The sequence below is a fragment of the Carcharhinus amblyrhynchos genome, chromosome 11 (genome assembly GCF_965287045.1).
Source record: "Carcharhinus amblyrhynchos chromosome 11, sCarAmb.v2.hapA, whole genome shotgun sequence".
NCBI classification, from domain to species: Eukaryota; Metazoa; Chordata; class Chondrichthyes; order Carcharhiniformes; family Carcharhinidae; genus Carcharhinus; species Carcharhinus amblyrhynchos.
The window spans coordinates 50,894,563-50,920,844 of record NC_137334.1 but is presented as its reverse complement, the minus strand read 5'-3'; the positions used below and the strand labels follow the sequence as shown (position 1 = coordinate 50,920,844).

The window sequence follows — 26,282 nt, the reverse complement described above, 5'->3', positions numbered from 1 at the left end:
CAACAAGTTTCCATTTCAGGTTAGGAAGCAAAGCTCTGTAGGATATTCATGCTAATTCTTGATAAATAACTGATGATTTGCAGAAGATATTACCAACAGCACTTTAGATTACACATTGTTTCCTTTATTTCACCAGAAAAAACAAGCAAAGTCTTGGTGGTACCGAGCTAATATTATATGTGTATACTATTTTGTACAGTTGCTCCCTCATTGAAATTATTTATTTGAAGGCATTTGGTCTATTTTTCAACCCTATGCTTTACACGTCTCAAGCTTTTATTTCCTGTTTTCCAAAGGCCTCTTTTATTTAACGTGGCCTGCTATTATGGGCAAGCATCCCGCACGAAGATTTTCCTTTGCCTGTAACAGGAGTTCTCCTCTTCACTATACTTGAAAGGTTGTCTCTTTCATGTGCGGAAAAGTTCTTTCCAATGCAACTCAGGGTATACCCCACTCTTATTCAATCTAGCAAGATCTTTCTCTTGTGTGGCTCGCTGAAATCTATTCCATAAACCAGGAAACTGGAATTCAGCTTTGAGCATTGCATTTAAAAACAAAGCAGATCTCCTATGGTGTTAATCACTCGTTCATTTTTGCTTCGTTTCCCTCGAGCTCTCTTGCGCGTGCACTATTTTTCTTCCCTTTACATTTAACTCTTGTTCTATTATATATTTCCTCTCTGCATACTTAGTTTTTTTTGGCATTGTGATGATAGAATATTCTGTGAATTGCCCCTTATTGATTTACAATGCGCATTTTCCTTGCAATTGTAAAATTGTCACATAACCACTGCAAGTATATATTTGAAATAAATACCTAACTCATTGGTACTGCAAAAATAATGAATGCTTGGGCCTCAATAATTTAAAATCTGTATCGGTGACTGAGATGAAGCAACCAAATGTAACATCTAAGTTTACTGATAACACAAAGGTAGTGAGAAAGTAGGCTATGAGGAGGATGTGAAGAGGCTGCGAAGGGATATTGACTGGTTAAGTGAGAAGGCAAGAACATGGCAGATGGGAAATAATGTGGGGAATTGTAAAGTTATCCACTTTGGATTGGGAACAAAAATTAGAATGTGTTTAAATGGTGGGAACTTAGGAAATGCTAGTATTCAGAGGTGCTAAGGTGTCCTTCTACTTGAATTATTGTGCAGATACAAAAATTAATTGGGAAAGGAAATGGTGTCTTAGCACTTATTACAAAAGAACTGGAATGTGAGTGAAAATTTATCGCAATTTTGTAGGGCCTTGGTGAGACCCTGCATGGTGTATTGTGTTCAGTTTTGGCCTCCTTACCTAAGGAAGAATATTACTGGCTTGGGTGAGGAAATGCAATGAAAGTTTACTAGACTGAATTTTGGAAAAAAGGGGCTTATCGTATGAGAAGAGATTGAGTTAGTTCGGCCCATATTCCCTCGAAGATAGAAGAATGAAAACTGGTCTCATTGAAGCATGTACGCTTCTTAAGGGACTTGATAGGATTGATGCTGGGAGCATATTCCCGTTGTTCGTGAGTCTAGAACAAAAATCAGTGTTAGAATAAGGGGACAACCAATTTGTAATGAGATGAGCTGAAATTTCTTCATTAAAAGGGTGTGGATCTTTGGAATTCTCTGCCCCAAAGGGCTGTGGATGCTCAGTCAATGAATATATTCAAGACAGAGATTGATAAATTTTTGGATTCTTCGGGATAGGATAATACAAAAAGGTGGAGTTGAGCTAAAAGATCAGCCAGGACCTTTTGAATGATGCAGCAGGCTCGAAGGACTGATTAGCCTAATTTTGCTCGTATTTCTTGCGCTCACAACTCCTTTTTTTTCCCTCAACAGCCAGGAGTTAGCACCACGGTCGCAGAAGTAACATCAGGTAAGTGTCCTTATTTTAAACCCTTGTTTGAGATTTTGCGTTTTATGTAATGAATTAAATAAAAAGATAAAGCAATACTTCATCTCAAAGATGTATTTCATAATTTAAAAAAATACTTAAAGTTGGATAGATGCAAATTGTTACACTTATGGGTTACACAGGATTTAAGCAGAAATATTCTCAGAACAGGACGCACTAATTTACCTAGAAGTAACAGATTTAGACAAGTTGAGTGAGTGGGCAAATGTGTGGCAGATGCAATATAGCATGGATAAATGTGAAGTTACCCACTTCTGGCCAAGAAACGTGATAGCAGAACATTATTTACATGGTAATAGATTGGAAAATGTTGATGTATGAAGGAACCTAGGTATCTTAATACACCAGTTACTGGAAGCAAGCATGCAGGTACAGCAAGCAGTTAGGGAGGCAAATGTTATGTTGGTCTTCGTTACAAAAGGACATGAGTACAGGAGCAGGGATGTTTTAAACTGCTGCTGTACAGGGTATTGGTGAGACAACAGCTGCCGTATTGTGTGCAGTTTTAGTTTCCTTATCTAAGAAAGGATAGCTTGCCATAGAGGAAGTGCAGCAAGTGTTCATCATACTGATTTCTGGAATGGCAGGATTACTGTATGAGGAGAGACTGGGTCAACTGGTCCTGTATTCACTGAATTTAGAAGGATGGGAAGGGATCTATTTGAAATGTATAAAAATTTGGCAAAACTGGGCAGACTGGATGCAGAATATTGTTTCTCCTGGCTGGAAGGTCTAGAACAAGGGGTCACATTCTCAGGATGTGGGGTAGGCCATTTAGGATTAAGACGAGGAATGATTTCTTCCCTTAACATGGTAAACCTGCGGAATTGTCTACCATGCTCCAGAGGCCAAACTACTGAATGTATTTAGGAAGGAAATAGGTTCCTGGGCTCGAAAGGTGTCGAGAGGGAGAGCGCTGGAGTATGGAGTTGAGATGGAAGATTAGTCCTTGTCATGTTGAATGGCGGAGCAAGCTTGTAGGTTGAATTGCCTGCACCTATTTTGTTTCCATTTGTAAAGCTATTGTATTACAAAACATTAGAACAAATTATTGTTGTCTTTCTGTTTAGTAAATGTCAGATTATGTTCTAGTTGAGTGTAATATATAAAAATATTGGAAAACAATAGTGTTGAGATGCTCCAGTGTTTAAAATGTTGATGTGGAACAATGCTATCCCAACGTGTCCACTGAAAAGGCTTTTTTAGAAAATATTGAATTGAATACAATGCACCTCTGCACATTACATCATTACATTAAAGTTCTTATAAAGCAATGCTTATTCTCATGTTTCAATTTTTTTTCAGCTCCTCCAGCTGCTATTGTTCAGGTGAGTGCTCAGCATGACTTGTATTTTCCTATCCCATTTTAAATTTGCTGCAGTTCCCTCCACCCCCTCCTTTTGTTTAAGTGATCCTACTTTGTTTCAGTTTTTACTTATGTATCCATACAAATTTCTTATTGTCTCCTATTTTCATTCACTTTCCCAAAACACACCATTGTTTCAATTAACAAAAGGACAAAGGGTTTGACTGCTGGTTATAAAATATGCTTTGAGTAAAGCATTTTCCATAGCGTTGCAATATGCACTCAATTTAGTCGAGTTGTTCTGGAAAGAGCCGTATGATGCATTTATTTTTGATATGTATTTTGAAATACATGAGCTATATACGTTTGATAATTTCATTTTTTTTGGACTCCAAGTTGACTGGAAGATCTGCATAGTATTAATCATCTTTTAATTGACCTCCAAGAAGGCATAGCAGTTTGATCTTTTTGATCTTAAAATGATACATCAAGTTTTACGGAGCAGCACCATATACGAGTACTGTACATTATGGGGCAGAATGAATGCTCTTCTAAATTGGTATGACCACAAACTCACCACAAACAATACTCCAGAGGATCTTGTAAAAGTAAAGTCTTACTGATGAGGCTTAAAAGCAAGATAATTTGGCACTTCTTTCAGATTTTTCTATTAATGTCTTCACCATTGTCTTGCTCATCAAGATGCTTCCTCAACAGCATACGTTGGATGTTGTGAAGTATTATTTTTACTCTGCTGATTACTGATAATTGTATGCTTTAATATTCCCAATTTTAGTGATTTAACATTCTCTATCTTGGTCACAAAAATATTTAATTCAACCTACAATTGAAACAAAGAGTCTGCTGTAAAAGGGTTTGGCGCATAAGGGTTAACTTGAGTACAGAGCTACCCATAAAATAATGTAAAAGAATACATGACTGACACAAATAAGTCAGTTTTGTGTTCGACAGAGCCAGACGTAGACCATAAGAAATAGGAACAGGGGAGGCCTTTCGGCTCCTCGAGCCTGCTCCGCCAATCAGTAGGATCATGGAGACAGCTCCTATCTTGGACCTTTTACTGCACCGAATCGTTAATAAGTACTTGTGTTAAACTACCTTAATAAGAGTAACTGAAGTATGTCCAGCAATTTACAGAATGGTGGCAGCAAATAGAACATCTCAAAATCTCGAGACTGTAGAAGAAAATTAAAATGCTGAAACTGATCGAAAAAAGACGCATTCAGACTTGAAGAAAAGCTCCAAAAGTGATGGCGCAGAAGGAAATTGCCAAAGAGCTCCAAGAAAAGATTTGGAAGCTGAGAACAGAAACTAAATTCTTCACTACCACAGAAGACTCCATTGCATCCCATGGAATTCCAATTCCAACTTCAGTACCTAGCAGGGGATAAGCTAAAAATTTAAAATTCTGGAAAGCACAAATCTGGAAGACAGTCAAATATGGCAGTGGTCAGAAGTTGCTATTTAAATTGCAGTCTGGGAAAGGATTTCAGTTCAAAGTTTAAGTTTAAAATTTATTTACTAGTGTCACAAATAGGCTTACATTAACACTGCAATGAAGTTACTGTGGAAATCCCCTAGTTGCCACACTCTGGCACCTGTTCGGGTACACTGAGGGAGAATTTAGCATAGCCATTGTACCTAACTAGCAGGTCTTTTGGATGAGGGGAAACCAGAACATCTGGAGGAAACCTGACAAGAATGTGCAGAATCCGCAGTGTCCTAAGTTGGGAATCGAATCCAGGTCTCTCGTACTGTGAGGCAGCAGTGCCAACCGATGTGCCACCCAAGCCAACTTCTCAAGTCAGTGCTGAGCTTTCTCTGAACGAAGAGGAGAACAAAATAACTAAAAATTAATCATGACTGAGTCGGCAGCTTTAAAAACCCAGCAAAAACTGGGACTCAACGCTTCCAGGACCTGATAATTTCTATACACCAAAGCGGGGAAGACTCTACAACTTGTCAATATAGGCAGCCATTGTTGAAAAAATTTTAATTTTGAGATTTCGAGCGCCATTGCTGAGAGCTTGCCAGAATTAGCAAGCATGTAAAAATTCTATGTAGAAGTTTACGGTGGTGCCATAACCTCTTAAAGCTGAACCTGCAATTTAAAAATTTTACCCACGGATCCAAACTTCATCTTCCCCAAACAATTTTGACTCATAGGCATTAAACCTGACAAGTAATTAATCCTTCTGGTGAAGAACATTTTTAAATTACTGTAGCACATCAGATGTAAGTAGAAAACCAAAAGAAGTCCTGATGATTCTGTTGATCTACATATTGGATGAATTTGCCGATGAAGTAATTCTACTGCAGTGCATTGATGAAACCTTAGCCAGCTTTGATTAAGTGTTTAAAATTCCTTTGACAAATACTTAAGTTGTGGAGCACACAGCTTAAAAAGAGGGATAGAAACCCCCCCCGTATAGCTATGATAGAGAAAAAGATAACCCAAGCAAACTACACAAGCGTGCCAGAGAGGCAAGGATAATTCCGGAAGTCTTGAAGATAAGTGTTTTTTGAAAATGCAGACACGTTCCCTGAACAGTAACAGTAGATGGCGCTGCTGAACCAGCTGACTGTTAGGGAAAAGCTATGGACTGTTCTACTCTAAGCAGATAATGAAGCCATTACAGAGTTTAAAGTTTTAGCTTATTTAATAATGTCACAAGTAGGCTTACATTAACACTGCAATGATGTTACTGTGAAAAACAAGTTGAGACTTCACTGGAGATGGACCTGGCTAACACTGAAACTGAAGTGGATGACAAAGTCAAATCCCCGAAGTAGACAGAGAAATTAAAGATAGAAGTAAAATAGTAAATCATTCATATCAAAGCTGAAATGGAGGATATCAAATGCAAGATTCAAGCAAACTTGGTACCTTTAGAAGCACATGATTAAAGCAAGGTTTTCAGTGAACCCAAATCTTCAACATCTGAACCATTGAGATGTTACAGAGGCAGAAGGAGACTTTAAAAGAAACAAAGGTTGAAAATTGAATTGAGAGGCATCAGAACAGTTGCTTAAAAGCAAAATTAGCGATCAAAACAGAAGGTTGGTTAGGGCAAGATTAGGGCCAGTTATAGACAGTAGAGGGAAGTTGTGTGTGGAACCGGAAGAGATTGGAGAGGCATTGAACCAATATTTCTCTTCGGTGTTCACGCAGGGGGACATGAATGTAGTTGTGGAGGACACTGGGGTGCAGGGGTGTAAAATAGACAGTATTGCAGTTGAAACCGGGGATGTGCTGGATATTCTAGAGGGCTTGAAAATAGATAAGTCCCCTGGTCCGGATGGGATTTACCCTCGGATTCTCTGGGAGGCTAGAGAGGTGATTGCAGAGCCTCTGGCTCTGATCTTCAGGTCATCGTTGGTCTCTGGTATAGTACCGGAAGATTGGAGGACAGCGAATGTTGTCCCATTGTTTAAGAAGGGGAACAGAGACTTCCCCGGGAATTATAGACCGGTGAGTCTTACTTCTGTTGTGGGCAAGGTTTTAGAAAGAATTATTAGGGATAGGATTTATAGTTATCTAGAGAGTAATGAATTGATTAGAGACAGTCAGCATGGTTTTGTAGCAGGTAGGTCGTGCCTTACTAACCTTATTGAGTTCTTTGAGAAAGTGACCAAAGAGGTGGATAGGGGTAAGGCAGTTGACGTGATATATATGGATTTTAGTAAGGCGTTTGATAAGGTTCACCATGGTGGGCTTCTGCAGAAAATGCAGATGTATGGGATTGGGGGTAATCTAGGTACTTGGATCAGGAATTGGCTGGCAGATAGGAGACAGAGGGTGGTGGTTGATGGTGAATATTCGTCATGGAGTTCGGTTACGAGCGGTGTGCCTCAGGGATCTGTTTTGGGGCCACTGCTGTTTGTAATTTTTATTAATGATCTGGATGAGGGTATAGTTGGGTGGATTAGTAAGTTTGCTGATGACACCAAAGTCGGTGGTGTGGTAGATTGTGAGGAAGGGTGTCATAGTTTGCAGGGTGACTTAGATAGGTTGCAGAGCTGGGCCGTGAGGTGGCAGATGGAGTTTAATGTGGAGAAGTGTGAGGTAATTCATTTCGGTAGGAGTAACAGATGTGTTGAGTATAGGGCTAACGGGAGGACTTTGAATAGTGTGGAGGAGCAGAGGGATCTAGGTGTATGTGTACATAGATCCCTGAACGTTGGGAATCAAGTAGATAAGGTAGTTAAGAAGGCATACGGTGTCTTGGCGTTTATTGGTAGGGGGATTGAATTTAGGAGTCGCAGCGTCATGTTGCAACTGTACACAACTCTGGTGCGGCCGCACTTGGAGTACTGTGTGCAGTTCTGGTCCCCACATTACAGGAAGGACGTTGAGGCTTTGGAGAGGGTGCAGAGGAGGTTTACCAGGATGTTGCCTGGTATGGAGGGGAGGTCATATGAGGAGAGACTGAGGGATTTGGGGTTGTTTTCGCTGGAAAGAAGGAGGCTAAGAGGGGATCTTATTGAAACATATAAGATGATTAGAGGTTTAGATAGGGTGGATAGTGATAGCCTTTTTCCTCGGATGGAGAATGCTAGCACGAGGGGGCATGGCTTTAAATTAAGGGGTGGTAGTTATAGGACGGATGTCAGGGGTAGGTTCTTTACCCAGAGGGTGGTGAGGGATTGGAATGCCCTGCCTGCTGCGGTTGTAAATGCGCCTAGTTTGGGGGCGTTTAAGAGATCTATGGATAGGTTTATGGACGAAAAGGGATTGGTTTAGATTTGTGGGTCAGTGTTTTTTTTAAAAAAAACTGGTCGGCGCAACATCGTGGGCCGAAGGGCCTATTCTGCGCTGTAATGTTCTATGTTCTAAAAGTGATTAAAATTTTGAACTTCAATCCAATCAACAACATGAAGGATGAGATGTGCAGTATGGAAGAATAAATCCAGACTTCAAAGCAGAAATGGAAATTTCTAAGAAACAGATGGAAGATCTAACAAATGAATTGAAAAAGTCAAAGGATTTGATTTGATTTATTATCACGTATTAGTACACATTAAAAAGTGTTGTTTCTTGCGCATTATACAGACAAAGCATACCATTCATAGAGAAGGAAAAGAGAGAGTGCAGAATGTAGTGTTACAGTCATAGCTAAGGTGTAGAGAAAGATCAACTCAGTGTGAGGTAGGGCCATTCAAAAGCCTGATGTCAGCAGTAAGAAACTTCTTGAGTCAAATGGTACATGACCTCAGGCTTTTGTCCCTTATTTCTCAATGGAAGAAAGTGGAAGAAGTTATGTCTGGAGTGCATGAGGTCCTTTAATTATGCTGGCCGCTTTTTGAGGCAGTGGAAAGTGTAGGCAGAGTTGATGGAAGGGAGGCTGGTTTGTGTGATGGATTAGGCTACATTCACTACTTTTTATAGTTTCTTGGACTCTTGCGCAGAGCAGGAGCCATACCAAGCTGTGATACCGCCAGAAAGGAGCAGTCGTGACCATGAAAGTAAGATTCTGAAAGCAACTGAATGCCCAGGCAAAGTTGTTGGATCTATATGAGAGATCTGTAGATAACTCTGAAATAAAGACAATTGAACTTCGCAGAGCAGCTGCGGAGCTAAATGAAAAGGCTTGGAAGATCAAAGAATATCTGGAACATCGACATTAGGTGCAATCATGAAACAAGTGGGAATGAAAGTTCAATTTTTGAAACCTCAATCTCAACATGCATCCCACCAAGCCACACTAAATAAGAGAAAGAAAACATTCTGTATGTATAACCTGAGAGCCTGTTCTTCCCATAACAAATAGAATAAACCAACAACCATCCATAACAAAATATGAGAAATCAGCAAAGACGATGCTGTGCCAAGGAACGGAAAAAGATGCCAAGACACCAGATGTCAGAACAATCTCCAATTTAACAAAGTTTATTTTCCGTGACAGAGCCTGTCACTTCAACAATAGTGGTGAGAACAAGATAAGCGAGTGTTATGAAGCCTCCAAACAATCTGCACCTATGAACTCAGAATTAAGACAAGAGAGAAGGGGCAATAATAATAATGTAAATACGTAGGGCAAACTGCGATACCTTCTAAATATGTTGGATAAAGACTTGTTGTGGAGGGAAGAGCGGGTGTCTGCCACATGAAGGGTTAATGTGGGACTGAGTACCCTCCCACATTGGGGGGGAGGGTATAAGAGAACACGTGACCTGCACCTGGTGGTCAATGTTGTGTTGAACAGAGCTGTGTGTAAAAGCAAGCATGGGGAGACCTTTACTGTACCAATGTATATAGCTTCTCGTAGTTAATACTTACTGTTGACCTACCTATGACTACAAATACCTTCAAACCTACTGAACCAAGTCCAACACCAGCATAGTCAATGAGGTATAGGCTAGTTGTGACTAAGTGTGAAAAATGTAGTGATTGGCACAGTCAGTTTAGCCCCAATTGGTTGGACAGCTGGTAGTGATGCAGATGCCCACCGTGCAGGTTCAATTCCTGTAGCAGCTGAGGTTATCCATGAATGCCCAAGGTCAGGTTAAATCACCACCAGCCTATGGTCATTTGGGACTATGGCAGCTTTACCTTTTAGTAACAAATTTAATCAAGTTCTTCGCTCCTTTCCTTATTGTTTAAATTTTATTTTTTTTAAAAATGGGTTGAATTTTAGTTTCTGGATTCACAAATCTATGAAGTAAAGAGTATTTTTTGAAAGAATCTTTTTTTTTGTTGGAAAGCCTAAGGAACTGATGTTTTTCAGGTTACAAATCCTACAGTTTCTAGCGCTCAGCAAATTTCTACTAATGAATCTTCTGGAGAAGAACAGCCCAAAAAGGTATCCAGCTGTGACATATTTGAATTCTCAGTAAATACCTCTTTCTAAATTAAGTCATTGTTTCCAAATTACATACAAAATAATCGTGGTTTTTTGAAGAATGCAAAGAAATACAAGCTTTTACCTGTTTTTATTAAATTTAGCTAAATTTGTCAAACTATACCTTGGCTCAGAAATTGTGCTTTGGGTAAAGGAATAACTTAATGTATCTTGCATACACTCAGGATAATCCAAAGTCCTATACAGCCGATAAATTACTTTTTGAGATATACTGACTGTTTTGGGCAAATACAGCATAAAGATCCAGCAAATAACACTTAATATGTTTTTTAATATGTTGACTAAGGGATAAGTGTTGACAGGACATCAAATGAACTCTCCCACTTTTTTTCAATAACACTGGCCATTTTTGCATCCACTTGTTTTGATATCTTCTAGAATGCATTAATCCCTCAATATTATACTGAAGTGTCAGGTTATGTGCGCAAGTCTTGTGGGAAAGAGGCATGAACCAATTACTTTAACTCATGAAAATGATATTACTGAGCCAAGGCCAGATTTGGGGAAACAAACTATTTTCTTGCTTATTTTCAAACATTAACGGAATTACTATTTGAGGACTCAGTAAAGCTATTTGTTTTGCTCCATAATAGTCGTCTTGGTCAAGCTACAGCATGGCAAAAACAGTGATGTAAAGAAGCCTACACCTTAGTTCATCCTTTTGTTCTGTCCTGAGAATAATGTTGAGGTAGAAGGTGGTATTATTGGAGACGCATTAATGACTTAGGTAAATAAGAAAACAATATTGGGGTGGTTACTAAAATTTGAAATGAAAACGGGAACTGTAGAAAATATTCAGCATGTCAGGTAGTACCTGTGGGGAGAGAATCAGTTTGTGCAAGTGTTTGATTTGAAATTTCTTATTAAATTGAGACTAGCTAGCCTGTTGAGTATTTCCAGCATTTTCTGTTTTACTGTTGCTGTAGATAAATGTTTACTGTGCAAACCATCAAGAACATGTGCTTTTACGATTTCTCCCAAGTTCACTTTTCCAATCACTACAAATAATTAAGCTATTCTGTATTATTCCATGACATATATCTCAATAGTGTGTTGATAGGGATTTGTATTCTGCCATTTTAATTCAAAATCATAACTTGCCCTTTAGAAATCTGTTTGGACTGAACACAAATCTCCAGATGGAAGAACTTATTTCTACAATTCGGAAACAAAGCAGTCCACATGGGAGAAACCTGATGAGCTGAAATCACATGCAGAGGTTTGAGGACTTGGATATATCTAAATGGGTCTGTTAAGTTATATTTGATGGGTGGAATGAAGACTTTCAAAGAGTTTATTTTCATTGTTCATAATTCAATGAAGATTTTCTACAGGATTCCTCTTAATGTGTCTTTTACCTAATTACTTCAGAATTTGATTAAAACAAAGTAATGTTTGGATTTGTAGTAGAGAATTGTTTTACATTATTAATTGATTCATGGGATGTGGGCCTTGTTGGCAAGGCCAGCATTTATTCCTCATCCCTAATTACTGAAGGTGGTGATAAGCTGCCTTGCAACAGAGTGATTTGTGACAGCATTCTGTGGGTCTGGAATCAGTTTTAAGCCTGGACAAGAGCAACTTCCTCCCCTAAAGCATAATAGTGAACCAGTTGGGCTTTTATGACAATCTTTAGGTTCATTGCCACCCATGAAACAAATGCTTGCTTTTTATTTTCGATTTTACGTAATGATTTAATTAAAAGACTCCCACCCTAGTTGCTGTGGTAGGATTTTAACTTTTGACTCTGGACCACTGGTCCATTTCACAACGAGATCTTCCTTCTGTAAAATTAAATGCTAACTATTGTATGAATTAAGATTTTAATGCAAGAATGCTCTTTTATTTTAAGCAATTGCTATCAAAGTGTCCTTGGAAAGAATATAAATCAGACACTGGAAAACCCTATTATTATAATTCTCAAACAAAGGAGTCTCGATGGACAAAGCCCAAAGAATTGGAAGAACTGGAAGGTAAAATCTTGTCATGGTTTCTATGGAAACCAAATCACATTTTAGAAATGCCTTGCAAAGAAAATTATTGTAGTAGTTTTGTGCTTTTAATAAAAAAAGACAAACACAAATTATATAGCCATCATCACAAATACTTGCTTTTTATATCCAATTTTACTTAATGATTTAATTTAAAGACACCCACCCCAGTGTTTGTGCTTTAATTGGTGTGATTACCTCAATACTCAATACAAGAATGAGGGGAGATCTCATTGAGACGTATAAGATGATGAATGGGTTGGATAGGATAGAGGTGGAGAGACTCTTCCCACTCAGAAAGGATAGCAGGACAAGGGGGCACAGCCTCAAGATAAAGGGGGGGCAGTTTAGAACAGAGTTGAGGAGGAACTTCTTCACTCAAAGGGTGGTGAATCTCTGGAATTCTCTGCCCGTTGAAGTGGTGGAGGCTACCTCGCTAAATATTTTTAAGACGCGGGTTGATGGGTTTTTGATAAGAGAGGGGATTAAGGGTTATGGGGAGAGGGCGGGAATGTGGAACTGAGCCACGACAGATCAGCCATGATCTTATTGAATGGCGGGGCAGGTTCGAAGGGCTAGTTGGCCTACTCCTGCTCCTATTTCTTATGTTCTTACTCTGGAAAACTAGTTTTTCAAGTAAAATATTGAGAACTCCAGTATGACTACAAGACTCTTCTTTCTAGTCATTAACGTTTTCTTCCTAGTTCAAGAATTTAACACGTTAAGTTGGTTTATTGTTGCAGGTTGCTATCATGAGTTTAAAATATCAAAAAAGATGCTGGAATGTGATTAAAACTTGAATTTTTATTGATTATAAGTTAGTATAAGAAGCAGTTAATTTGGCGAAGGTCAGTAGTTCAGAGATGTAATTGGTGATCACAAATGATCACCAAAAATAATTTTTTTTCTCATGCTTGATCATGCACGTAATTTTTTACAGGATAGTGGCTGAAGGAGTACTTTGAGAGCTAGCAAATAAAATTCCATTATTGAACTCCAAAAATTATGGGTTAGTTCGATTAACCATGTTAAATTGCCCCTTATTGTCAGGGTAAATTAGCAGGGTAAATACATGGGATTATGGGGATATTGCCTGGATGGGATTGTTTTCAGGGCAGGCTCGAGGGGCTGAAAGGCCTCCCTCTGTAGTATTCCATGATACTGTGAATTGTCTGACTGCTAAGTGTTCTGACATTACTAGGTAAGTTTCTTTCTAACAGTATGAGGAATCAACAGTTTGCCAATTCATTTTTTTGAGAAAGCAATGCAAGTGACAACTTCAAGCCTTAAGTTATTTTTATAATCCAATACTGCACCATGAATTAATAGCGAAAACAATCTTGTAGATTATGATGCTTTGTTTAACCATTTACAAAAGTAAGCCAATCAGATGTTATTTTTACTTTTCTACAGAAATGATCAAAGCTGAGGAAGAAAATGGGTATGTTTCAAACATTTAACATGCTGCATTTTTGAAAATGTGCAAATCCTGTGATGTTGACATATTTAAGAACCATCATTGAAAGTTTTACAGTAAATTTATTTTATTGTGCATTTATTTACTAACATTCCAGTATTACTCCAGTACATGATGGGCTTCTGTTGATTGGGTGAAATGCAAAACCACTTTTGTCCATCCATGTTGTGGAACTTCTTTAGAAAATATGCAAGTTCTTTATCCAAGTCAGGTGAAATTATATTTTAATATTTGTTCTAAATGAGATCGGGAAAGACTAGCATTTTCTGGCTAATTGGTAAATGAATCAAATTAGGTGATTAGAAAATGTAATTAACAGTTTCCAAACTATTGCTGAGAATTTTTCAGGAATTTAGTACACTGGAAAGAAACTAGTTAATCAAACACTGCATGTCTAGGCCTAAAAAGCATTGTTGTGTAATAGCTACTACTGCAATCCTAACCCACATGCTCATTCACCAGTTGATTTGTTCATAACAGATGATCTTTGTGACAAAACTGTTAAAGGACACTATTCAGCTATTGAAATTATGCATGCTTGAGAATTGAGTGGGCTACAGTGAGCAGTCTCTTTTGTGGAACGTAGATCAACCATGATCTTAATAATTATAGAACAGGCTCACGAGGTTGTGTAGCCTACTCTAGCTTTCATTTCTTGTGTTGTTAATGTTTTCAACATGCCTTCAAATATAAATAGGCTGTCATTTCAATATGGCCATTTTATACTACTGCAAATTCTGTGGTAGCACGCTGGGACGTAATGTGGCACAGGCATTTGGACTCAATGCCACCATGGTTGGGTTCCTGATTTTAGCTGGGTAGTTGAGGAAATTGGATGCATGTTTGGTTTGCCTATAACTTTCAGAGGTCAGTTACATGGCAGCTTTGGTAAAGTTAGGAAGTTATTAGTAAGTGTTGTCATTAAAAATTTTGATTGTTGAACAGCAATTTCAGTAACAATTCAGAATTCTGTGTTGATCTGGTAGAGGTGTGTCTGTGAAATTAAAATAACTACTCAGTTACAGGCTTTAACCTCTGTCATAATTTCAACAGCGTGAAAGAGGCTACTGTATCTACTATAGCGACTTCTGTTCAAGAGGCAACGACGACCACTCCAGTGGAGGTTATTGAGAATGAAGTTACAACTACTGATGATAATGAGAAGGAGCAAACATTAGCTGTTGAGCAGCCTGAGCCTGAACCTGTAGAGATCATTTCTCAGCCAGTAGAAGAAGTAACAAAGCAGGAGATTCAGGAGAAGTATGATATAATTTGCTCCACATGATTGCAATGTAACTGAATTGTTTCACATTTTCATGTATTATTTTAAACTTATGAATGAAAATTGACTCTGGTTCAAAACCAGAAACCTTATTTATAGTTTAATGCCTCAAGTTAATTTCCATTTTATTGATTTTTAGAACATAGTTCTGTGACTATAATGTTGTTTCAATTGCTGACTTTATTTATGATTGTAATATGAGGCTTTTGTTCAAACAGTTTATAAGTCAACCGTATTGATGTAAAATGTTGAGAGAAAAGAATTATTTGTCAGCCAGTTCCTCTATGCTTCAAAAATTGTTGTATAATAATTTGAGTGCTCTGTTAATTCTTTAACTTTTTTTTTTCCATAGTGATATTCCAAAAAAGGAGGAGGAAGTGAAAAAAGAGCCAGTCAGGAAAACTTATACCTGGAACACAAAAGAGGAGGCAAAGCATGCATTTAAAGAACTACTAAAAGAAAAGGTATTGGTTGAGAAGTTGTATTGTAATCATTAATAAAACCTGATAATTCGTAATAAGCTCCTTTTTTTGTATTTTAAAATGTGCAACATTTCCATTTTGATCTTTTTCAGAGAGCAATCCGTTCAATCCCACTTCCTACAGCCCTCCAAATAATTATTGTTCAAGTATTTATCCAGTTTTCTTCTCAAAGTTACTGTTGAATCTGCTTTCATTGCTTTTCCTTTCAAATAGTGCAGATTAATTATAACTTGCAGTATTAAAAAGAACTCAATTTCCTCTCCACCTGCAGGTTTCTTAGTCATTTATCTTAACTTGATATCCTTTGGTTACTAACTTAACTGACTATGAAGGATAATGCACTGTGAGATTACAGAATCCTAAATTGAAGGAAGTATGCGTAACTTCTCTACTGGAAGAAATATTTGGGGCAAAAACATCAGGGGAAGGAGAGCAGGTGCTAGGGGTGATGGAAGAGTGAACTATGGTATTATTGTACAGAACGGTTCCTTCAGAAAATGGGATACTCCCAAGGGTTGTTTCTCCTCGTGGTGAAGAAAAAGCTTCAGCTGAACAAAAAAGGATATGCCAGAAACTATTGAAGGTATAATGACAACGAAAAACTTGGAGAAAGGCATGAAGATCGTAGAGGGATTGCCTTGCAAAAAGTATAACCTATTTAGCTGTGAATGTCCGTGGGCTTGGAGTTAATCTGGAATGAGTTGTTTTTAGACTCTGACACAGTGTACACATTTGTCTGACTTTGTGTGTTATAATAGTTGGAAATAATTGACTTAATCTTGTAGAATAAACAACCTTGGAATCTCCTGGATTAATTTACTTCCGAGTGCATTGTTCTCTTCATTTTTTTTTTAGAATAAGTAAAATGACATGCCTCTAAATTGAAGAACTAATGAAAGTCATTGCCAGTTTACCAGCAAGATTAAATAACTCTCTTTCAAGTATATTTGATAATATCAACATAAAATTTTGCATTTATATTAATTTGATTAGAGCTTCCAAAAGCAATTTGTGTTTTTGTAGGTCTTTTAAGGTAATATAAGGCTAAAGGTGAAGTGGAATAAGATCACTCTGGAACAGCAATATACAAAATGGTCAATTATATTGATGAATCAGTTGAGTACAGGATTTCATGATCAAACCCCACCTTCATGTTCAAACTCCACCTTCAACTGTATTTATTTGGCTGTTGAGGCATTAAGTCCTGGGGGTAGTGCAGAGAATAACCATGGGACTTGTCCCTAGTGATAACAGGGTTAATTTATTAAGAAAGACTGGGACTTGGCCTTGTAAAGAACCGTCCAGAGTTGTGTATTTTACAGAATAAGTGAGATGCCATAGATGAACAAAGAAAAATATTTACATTTATTTAGCACTATTCAAGACCTTCAATGCCCGTGGTGCTTTATAACCAATTAAGTACTTTTAAAGTGTAATCATTGTTGTAATGCAAGAAGCATGGCAGCCAATTTGCGCACAGCAATCTTGTGTATGTATAGCAACACTATCACAATTGTTTTTTTTTGTGTTTTTGACTGAGGAAAAGATTGGCCAAGATGCCAGGCTGCCCTTCCCCTGCTTTTGTTGTAAATAGTGATATGGGAGTCTTTTACATCCACCTGGTGAGGGAAGGCAAGACCTTTTAATGTCTCATGCCAAAGATGGCATCTCGTGCAGAGCAGCACTTGTAGCACTGCACTGCAATTTCAAATTAGATGTTTGTGCACTAGTCCTAGAGAGAGAGAGAGACCCACAGTCTATTTACTGTGGTGCGGGAGCTATCAACTAAGCCATGGCTGATCTAGTGTACTGTTTTAAGGTACGACAAGTAGCTTGAATAAGAATGCCTAAGTTAAAATTAACAAAGGAGAAAATTGAGAATTATCTGGCAATAATTCTTCAAACAATAAGAAGTGGATGCTTGGCATTTTTTCAGGTAGGCTTGTGCAGCCAAGCATGTAGACTTATTGACGGAATGCATGATGTATCCATGGGGTATGGGGTGGCTAAGATTTTCCTCATTCTGAATAGATGAGTGGAAATTGGCTAAATAGCATCCCTCATTTATACTTTTCTTGCAAGTTGTATGAACATAAGAACTAGGAGCAGGAATAGACCACAAAGGCTCTCTTGCCTTCTCTGCTATTCAATAAGATCATGGCAACCCCTCATTCCAGGGACTAATTTAGTGAACCTGTGCTGTATTGCCTCCAATGCAAGTATACCCTTTTCTTAAATATGAAGATCAAAGTTGCATACAGTACTCTTTATGTTACTTCACCAAAACACTGCAACTGTAGCAAGCCTGCTTTATTCTTGTACTCCAGTCCCCTTGCAATAAAATCAAACATGCTGTTTGCCTTAAGTTTCTTATCTTTTAAATATTCTGTTCTTTTATTCTTATGACCAAAGTGAATAACATCGCATTTCCCTATATTTCATTCCATCTTTCATCTTGTTGCCCACTCTAACCTGCTGCAACTTATCTCTATTCCTTTGCAGCCTCTCTCCACCAGATTTGTTGTCATACCTTGTCACCTAGCTTGCTACCGTCAGCAAACTTAGATGGAGACACAATCTTAGTTATTAATATAACTAAGTTATTAATATAGATTGTACATAGCTCAGGCCCAGCACAGATCTTTGTGACATTCTGCTATTCACTACCTGCCACCTGAAAACCCCTCATTTTTTTATTTCCATCTGTTAACAAGTCCTCAATAATTATTTATAATTCTAGTTTAGCAAATAGGGGGGGAACAAGATTGGAATTGGAGGGTAAGGCAGGAACTAAAGAATACATATTCGAATTGAAGAACTGGCAAAACTCAGATAGCAGTGGTTTATGCACAGCTTATTTTTGATTAGACATGAAACTTAAGTAAAGTATTTGCATTTAATCTCAGATGTTACCTGTTTCTTTTAGGGTGTTCAATCTAATGCGTCATGGGAACAAGCAATGAAGATGATTATAAATGATCCTAGATATAGGTAAGTTTCAAAAGGTTTCTGTTTAATTTTTTGAGCTTTGCTCAGAATGAACTCTTAAGTAGCTACTTTTTAAAAAACAAATGTATAAATAAAGCAAAACTATGTTACTGTTGCAGTGGGAATTAAAACAAAAACAAAAAAAAGGTCAGAGAAAAGAATATATGCATACATTTGTGAACTTCCTGAGATAGTTGCCCCATACTCATTAATATATTGAGCTTGGTGAAATAGTTCAAACGTAATTGAAACACATGTCACACATATTAGGCATTCAGGATTTGGTGTCATTCCTACAGTTCTTCTTGGTCAAGGGGCCCCTGCCTATATAGGTTGTCTCCCAGAATAGATTATTGTACTCTAGGACTTCAGGGGCCAATGGGCAAAACTCTGTGGCTTGTAGTTGTTTTCCATGTTGTCTGTCTTATCTTTATGGAGGCTGTCTGAATGTGTGCTGGGATTTTCTGGCTTTCAAGAAAGAATTCTAGGAAAAGACTGTATATCCAGCTGGTTTATGTCTGCTGCTCTTCTCCACAGGTAGCTTTCTTGCTGCTGGTAGTGGCTGATACATTCAGTATATTGCCAATGACCCACGAGGCACAAATGATATTGCTCGTGGAGCACGTTCTGCAGTATGTATGTCTCGGGTCTAATCCTGCAGGAACTGAGTGCTGTAACATCTCTCATTTCCCAAACTGCTGTCTATAGTTATTGAATGTGAGGCGCAACCAGAAAATGTACATTCACTTTTGAAATTGTAACCTCTCAGACATTCACCAGGGAGGCATGAAATTTGTGGATCTGGGCTACACTTTATGTATTGTCCTAAACCATTTCTTGCATTTGCCAATAGTCATGGGGATCTGTTTCTATAATTATCTCCACCCTTCCTCTATCTGGCAGCGTAGGTCTCATTCCTAGGCCCCTCAGGCTTCGTCTATTGCCTTTTGATTTGCAGACAAATGTAGAGTGAAGGCTGGAGTTATATTTGTAAGGATCTGTTGAAAATCTTTTGCTGGGCTAGTGTTGGAGGTGCCTTGTTGGAGCTTTTTACAATGTGTCTGGCTCCTGGGAAATGCCCATTGAGCTGTGTGAAAGGGCTGTTGTGGCTTTTGTCAAGGTGTTGTTATCACCTGGTAATGCCTTTCTTGCAACAGATTCAGAATCTACACATAGTGGATATATTGAGGAATTCTGTTGTGTCAGATTAGGGTGAAAGCTGGTATGCTGTAGCAGGTTTTTGGAGTTGTACACAGCTGATTATGTTGCAATGATGGGGTGTTTCCAGGCCTTTTTTTTATGTAGTATTCTGTAACGGTAAACTGAAGTCAGACTGTATGTTGAGAGTGGTTGTTTTAGGAGGTATTCTTCTTCATACTCAGCTATAAGTTTCATGAGTCTGAATTCCGGGTCGTAATATTCTGGCATTGAATTGCCCATTAAATACTGAGATTAAAATGCTGAATCCACCTTGATATTTGAGGCATAATTATGGCATTTTGCCTCCTATTATTCCTGTGCCTGTTGCGATCTCGTAATTACTCTGCTGGGACTTGACTAAACAGGTAGGGGAATTGAGGGAGAGTACTTATTATTCTTCTTCTGTAGTCCTCATGAGGGATAAGAGCAGAGAGTTCCATCTGTCAAAGCAAGCATGGTGGGTTGGAATTTGTTTTTCTGTTTGCGGGCCAATTAGTTTGTGAGTTAGTGATAGTCATTGACTTGCATTAACTGCTGACTGCTTACAAAATCTATTGTTTAAGAACTGTTGCTCAATTTTTTGTGATAAGCATTCGAGGCAAATGTAATAAAAATGAAAAATGACGAAACTACTTGAACTCCAGGTTCCAAAAACTTTGGTATGAAGGGTGATACCTCGATTTGTGTAAGGGCAGTAGTTCTCAAAATAAATTAAACTTATTGGTTTGAATTTTTTTTGAAACAGTAAGCAATAATAGAATAGGGAAACTTGTTGCATGAAAATTTGATTTAACATATCCAGATGGAATCCATTGAAATGCTGTCAACTTCCATCTTTCCAGATTGAATTCTTACCCATCTCTCACTGGAAACATTGTCACTCTGTAAACAAATAAAAATACTCACATAAGTAAACTAACTGAGGAAGCAGGGATAGAAATAATTTTCCCTTTTCCTTTGTCTCTGATCCTCTGTTATCAAAAAGATTGATTACTTTCTGCAATATGGTTACATAGATAGTGGTCAGCCTTCAACTCATCTTTTTTAAGTTAATGCTAATAATGAGACTTAAATATCAAAATTTGGCTGCTTCATGCCCAATTTTGTGGTGTTGTGACATTTTGGCTTCTAAATGGTGTACAGATGTGCACGTCCAGCACGTACTGTAGTGGATGCCATATTGTTGAGGGTGTGGCACACGTGCAGTAAGCAGCTGATTAGACACATCATGATGTCAGTGATTTAATGCCAGCAATACTGTTTTGCAGCTCGATGCTTCAGTTACTGCCATTTCTTGAACACAGCTGAACCTGTATTAAGCCCACCAGGCCTATTTAAAGGGATCAGCAGCTGCTTAGAATTTTGTAGTTGATTGATTTCTGCTGATTCTCATTGTGGTTTGTGGTTGCTAGAGGTATTTAAATTAGCTAAAGTCTGCAGGGAATGTGTGGAAGGTGCCAATGGATTTTTCCTGACTTCAAGGATTCTGTACAAACTACTTGCTCCCTGACATTGGCACAACAGTTTACATTCTTGTTGGATTATAGTATGACAGGGAGAAGGAGATAAAGTGACACCAGGTGGATATGCTCCTAGAAGAGGGAGAAAGGGGAGAAGGGCCCTCAACAGGATACCAAAACTGTCCTGTATGTCCAGGAAGTAATTCTTCTATTTGATCTTCAGCAAGCAATGGTGTGTCACATTTCTTCAATTCAGTGAGGATCTCCTCATTGAAATTTGTCACTTGCTGCCACCATAACCGCAGCCTCACCAGGCAATGGCTACACTGCCATTGGCTGTGAAGAAAACTGTTCTGCTGCACAACCTTGCCATCATGAGGCATAGCTATACATCAACCAGCTGAGAAGAGAAAGAAAGTGGAAGGGAGGAGGCAACCCTTTCTGGCTGACTTGTCTATTAATGATTCATCTAATAACCACAATTGAGTGATGGGAGTGTGTGGCATTTAACAGTATGTACAGTTGGTGGAATATGGCATTTGAAGATGAATTTACAGATCTTGTCCATTCATGTGACTTCATTGAACTTCTTGCAACACTGCATCCATGCCTTCGGAGCTTCGTTGTTGGCATTGACTGCCTTAGCTATGTGTTCCCACTGACTTGTCACAGTTTGTCTGGAGCATTTTTTTGATTCCTGGGAATATAGGGCCTCCCTCTTCTTGTCCTTCACCTCGACCAACGCACCCAGCTTAGCGTCAAAAAACCTAGGAACGTGCTTTCTTCTTTGTTGCACCATAATTCACTCTTTTTACCTGGTCTTTATATCACAAACAGTTCCAGAACCTGCTCCAGGTGCAGGCTGTGTTTAGATGGTACAGAATAGCTTTAAAGGATGCTAGTCTTACGCACGCGCACGCACACACAAACACACAAGCCATGCTGAGGTGTGTAGCCACTTAACAGTCCATTTCAGCCCGGCTGCAAATTAAACAGCAGCACGAAGTTGGTGTGCTCCCTATATCAATAGCAGCGGGCATAATCAATACTGTATCCTGATCATGATCATCATGCCCATTTTTGGGGACTAGTAAATTTCAACCCCCCATCCCATTTGGTAAATGTTAAGAAAGTGGTATAAATCTAAAATTGGACCATAGACGTATTTATTGCTTGTTGTTCACCATTGTTCTGGGAACTTATTTGCTTTAGTGTTTTTCTTACAAGTCGTCATGGAAGTGTCCAGAACCAGGGGTCACAGTCTGAGCATAGAAGATAGATTGTTTAGGACAGAGATGAGGAGAAATTTCTTCACCCAGAGAGTGGTCAGACAGTGGAATTTGCTACCACAGAAAGTAGTTGAGGCAAAAACATTGTATGTTTTCAAGAAGCAGTTAGATATAGCACTTGAGGTGAAGGGGATCAAAGGATATAGGGGGAAGACAGGATCAGGCTGTTGAGTTGGATGATCAGCCATGATCGTAACGAATGGTGGAGCAGGTTTGAAGAACAGAATAACCACCACCTGCTCCTATTTTCTATGTTTCTGTCTGCAGTTAGCATGAAATCTATGCAGTAGACATATCAGAGCTCCTGGCACCAATTACTGAAATAACCTATGTCTCTTTAAACACCTTTCCAAAATGCCATTAGATGCTTTATGAATCTCTACGGAACTTCTACTTGTAGATTTGGAATCAACCTGTTAGGCTTATCATCTTTTAATTTTCTTTTGTCTGATGCTATTAGAGATGCTTTCAAATTTTGATGATGGCATAATGCAGCGCTGCTGCCTCACAGTGCTAGGTTCCTGGGTTCAGTTCCAGCCTTGGGTGACTCTGTGGAGTATGCACGTTCTCTCCGTACGTGCATGGGTTTCCTCCGAATGCCCCGGTTGCTTCCCTCAGTCCAAAGATATGCAGGTTAGGTGGACTGGCCATGCTAAATTGTCTCTTAGGGCTCTAAGTGCTGGGCGGACTCGAAACTGGGTGTGTTTCAGATCTAATTTTTAACAAAGTTCTCAGGCATCCCGTACACTGCCTGCAAAAATATATCAGTGATTCCGAATTGTGCTGCACAAGCCTGTGAGCAGGGCTTAATGAGCCTGAAATCCTGAACTCCGATCAGTGCCTCCAACTGTGCGTGTGCAGAAAAAAAGAAGAGATAGAATGCTGCTGCCCTGCCGCATCCCTCCCAGGCCAGACAATGCATCCTATTGGCCTCCACAGATATTGCCCACCTCCTCCAACATTACTGACCCCTTATCCCCTACCCCCTCCATCACCCAGACCGATCGCTCCCCCTTCTCCTCATCTCAAGCAAGAGCCATTGGATGCTCAGCACTTACCTCTTCACTAACTGAAGCGCCAAATAACTTTTTTGTTTCGGTCTTCATGGAGGAGGACGTGAATAATTTGCCGGGTGTTAGCGATGGAAAGATGGTAGGAGTGGAGGGCCTGAGTGACATTATTGTTACTAGAGAGGCAGTGCTCGACAGACTGGAGGGACTGATTGTGGACAAGTCCCCAGGACCGGATGGAATGCATCCAAGGGTTCTGAAAGAAATGGCGGAGGTGATAGTGGATGCCTTGGTGATTATTTTCCAAACGTCGCTGGATTCCGGGGAAGTGCCGGAAGATTGGAAAACGGCTAATGTTACACCGTTGTTTAAGAAGGGTGGCAGGCAAAAGGCAGGGAATTATAGGCCGGTTAGTTTAACGTCTGTTGTAGGGAAAATGTTAGAATCCGTGATCAAGGAGAAAATAGCGAGGCATCTTGAGAATTGTTTGATAGAGCAGACACAGCATGGTTTCGTTAAGGGGAAGTTGTGTCTGACGAATTTATTGGAGTTCTATGAGGTTGTGCCTAGGGCGGTGGATAGAGGAGAGCCGGTGGATGTGGTGTTTCTTGATTTTCAGAAGGTGTTTGACAAGGTGCCTCACAAGAGGTTATTACAGAAGGTCAGGGGGCATGGAGTTGGGGGTAGGGTGTTAGCGTGGATAGAGGATTGGCTGTCAAATAGGAGGCAGAGAGTGGGGGTCAATGGGTGCTATTCGGATTGGTGGTTGGTGACTAGTGGAGTGCCCCAGGGGTCGGTGCTGGGGCCTGAGCTATTTACCATTTATATAGATGATCTGGAGGAGGGAACCGAGTGTATGGTGTTGAAATTTGCTGATGACACCAAGATTGGTGGAACGGCAAATTGTGCGGAGGATGTGGAGAGTCTGCAGAAGGATCTAGATAGGCTGGGCAAATGGAATTTAATGTTGGCAAATGTGAGGTTGTCCACTTTGGTAGGAATAATGGTAAGAAGGACTACTACTTACGTGGCGAAAAACTGCAGCATGCGACAGTGCAGAGGGACCTTGGGGTCCTTGTGCATGAGTCGCAAAAACCCAGCCTACAAGTGCAGCAGGTGGTCAGGAAGGCAAATGGGATGCTGGCCTTCATAGCGAGGGGGATTGACTATAAAAGTAGGGAGGTCTTGCTGCAGCTGTATAGGGCACTGATGAGGCCACAGCTGGAGTACTGTGTGCAGTTTTGGTTGCCGCACTTACGCAAGGATATTTTGGCCTTGGAGGGAGTGCAGAGAGGAGGTTTATTAGACTGATACCGGAGTTGAGGGGGTTGAACTATGAGGAGAGGCTGAATAAACTAGGCTTGTACTCGTTAGAGTTTAGAAGATTGAGGGGAGATCTCATTGAGACATATAAGATGATGAATGGGATGGATAGGATTGAGGTGGAGAGGCTCTTCCTGCTCAGAAAGGACAGTAGGACTAGAGGGCACAGCCTCAAGATAAAGGAGGGGGGGGAGCGGTTTAGAACAGAGTTGAGGAGGAACTTCTTCACTCAAAGGGTGGTGAATCTCTGGAATTCTCTGCCCGTTGAAGTGGTGGAGGCTGCCTCGCTAAATATTTTTAAGACGCGGGTTGATAGGTTTTTGATAGGCAAGAGGATTAAGGGTTATGGGGAGAGGGCGGGAATGTGGAACTGAGACACGACAGATCAGCCATGATCTTATTGAATGGCGGGGCAGGCTCGAAGGGCTGGATGGCCTACTCCTCCTATTTCTTATGTTCTTAAATCGGACTTTCATGGAGCATGTCTACGATGCAGAAGGAGGCCATTTGGTCTGACCTGCTCTCTGAAAGAGCATTCCACTCAGGTCCTTCCCTCTGCCTAATCCCATACCCTCCACAGTTATCGTGGCAAAACCATCTAACCTACACATCTTTGCAGCATGGCGCCGATTCTGGATGGGTGAACACAATGGTAAAAGGGGAAGTGCCAATAAGGTTGGGCGTGCAGTCCATTAAGTTAATTTAAATGCATGCAAATGCATTTAAATGGCTCTTGCACTTGTTTTGAGCACAGTCCCGATTGTGGCCATTTTCGGGCCTTGGGAATGGGGTAACTGGCATGGAGGCAGGTGCGGATCGAGCTACTCCCCTCAGGCCCAACTTTACCAGGTTTTTGCACCCAGAAACGTGCGCAACTTGATGGTAAAATCGAACCCTTAGTCCAAAGATGTGTAGGTTAGATGGTTTTGCCATGGTAACTGGAGGATTATGGGATTAGGCAGAGGGAAGGACCTGAGTGGAATCCTCTTTCAGAGAGCAGGTGCAGACCAAATGGCCCCCTTCTGCATCGTAGGGTTTCTATGGTAAGAATCACTCTTTGTTGTAATGCTGATTGGGCCAAATTATCAGATCTTCTGTTTCAATTATCTCATAATCTTAATGAACTAGTTAATTTTGTTGTTCTAGTGGTATTTTGTACTTTGGTTCCTTCATTTTTGCCCATTGTAACAAACTATTCTTTGAATCATGCAGTGCATTACCAAAACTTAGTGAAAAGAAACAAGCGTTTAATGCATATAAAATACAAACTGAGAAAGAAGAAAAGGAAGAAGCCAGGCTCCGTTATAAAGAAGCAAAAGAAAACTTCCAGCGATTTCTTGAAAACCATGAAAAAATGACATCTACTACCAGATACAGGTACGGTTACTTCTACCTGGAGTATGTAAACAATTTATCAGTTGCAAGTTGGAATATGCTGACCTAGCAGATTGATCATAATCTGTTCTGACAATGCTGAGAGTTCTTTATCCTGAATAAGTTGCATGTTTTTTTTCTTATAAATTCTGCTTTACAACCTTGTTGACAGTGCTAATGAAGATGTTTATTTCCTTTTGGCTAAGGAAACTGTCTAGAGGCTGTGTACATCTGTTCTGTGGTTTGGTAATGTCAATCCATTTTATTTTCACCTCCGCCAAGGGCCTCAGCAAAATCTGTTGCTAA

At 39.6% G+C, this 26,282-nt stretch overlaps 1 protein-coding gene across 6 annotated transcripts in view; it reads left to right on the top strand.

Annotated features, from left to right (window-relative positions):
* Window positions 1-26,282, top strand: part of prpf40a (PRP40 pre-mRNA processing factor 40 homolog A) — a 69,933-nt gene that overhangs the window by 9,953 nt on the left and 33,698 nt on the right. For 4 of the 6 annotated variants that reach the window (XM_080199078.1, XM_080199082.1, XM_080199080.1 and 1 more), the window contains 10 exons: window positions 1,835-1,871; window positions 3,216-3,238; window positions 9,966-10,040; window positions 11,209-11,319; window positions 11,953-12,073; window positions 13,505-13,532; window positions 14,622-14,828; window positions 15,203-15,314; window positions 18,259-18,323; window positions 25,815-25,979. In XM_080199078.1, the coding sequence (XP_080055204.1) occupies window positions 1,835-1,871; window positions 3,216-3,238; window positions 9,966-10,040; window positions 11,209-11,319; window positions 11,953-12,073; window positions 13,505-13,532; window positions 14,622-14,828; window positions 15,203-15,314; window positions 18,259-18,323; window positions 25,815-25,979 (944 nt within the window). The remainder of the gene's footprint in view (window positions 1-1,834; window positions 1,872-3,215; window positions 3,239-9,965; window positions 10,041-11,208; window positions 11,320-11,952; window positions 12,074-13,504; window positions 13,533-14,621; window positions 14,829-15,202; window positions 15,315-18,258; window positions 18,324-25,814; window positions 25,980-26,282) is intronic. The other 2 variants (XM_080199081.1, XM_080199083.1) reach the window with 1 other exon arrangement.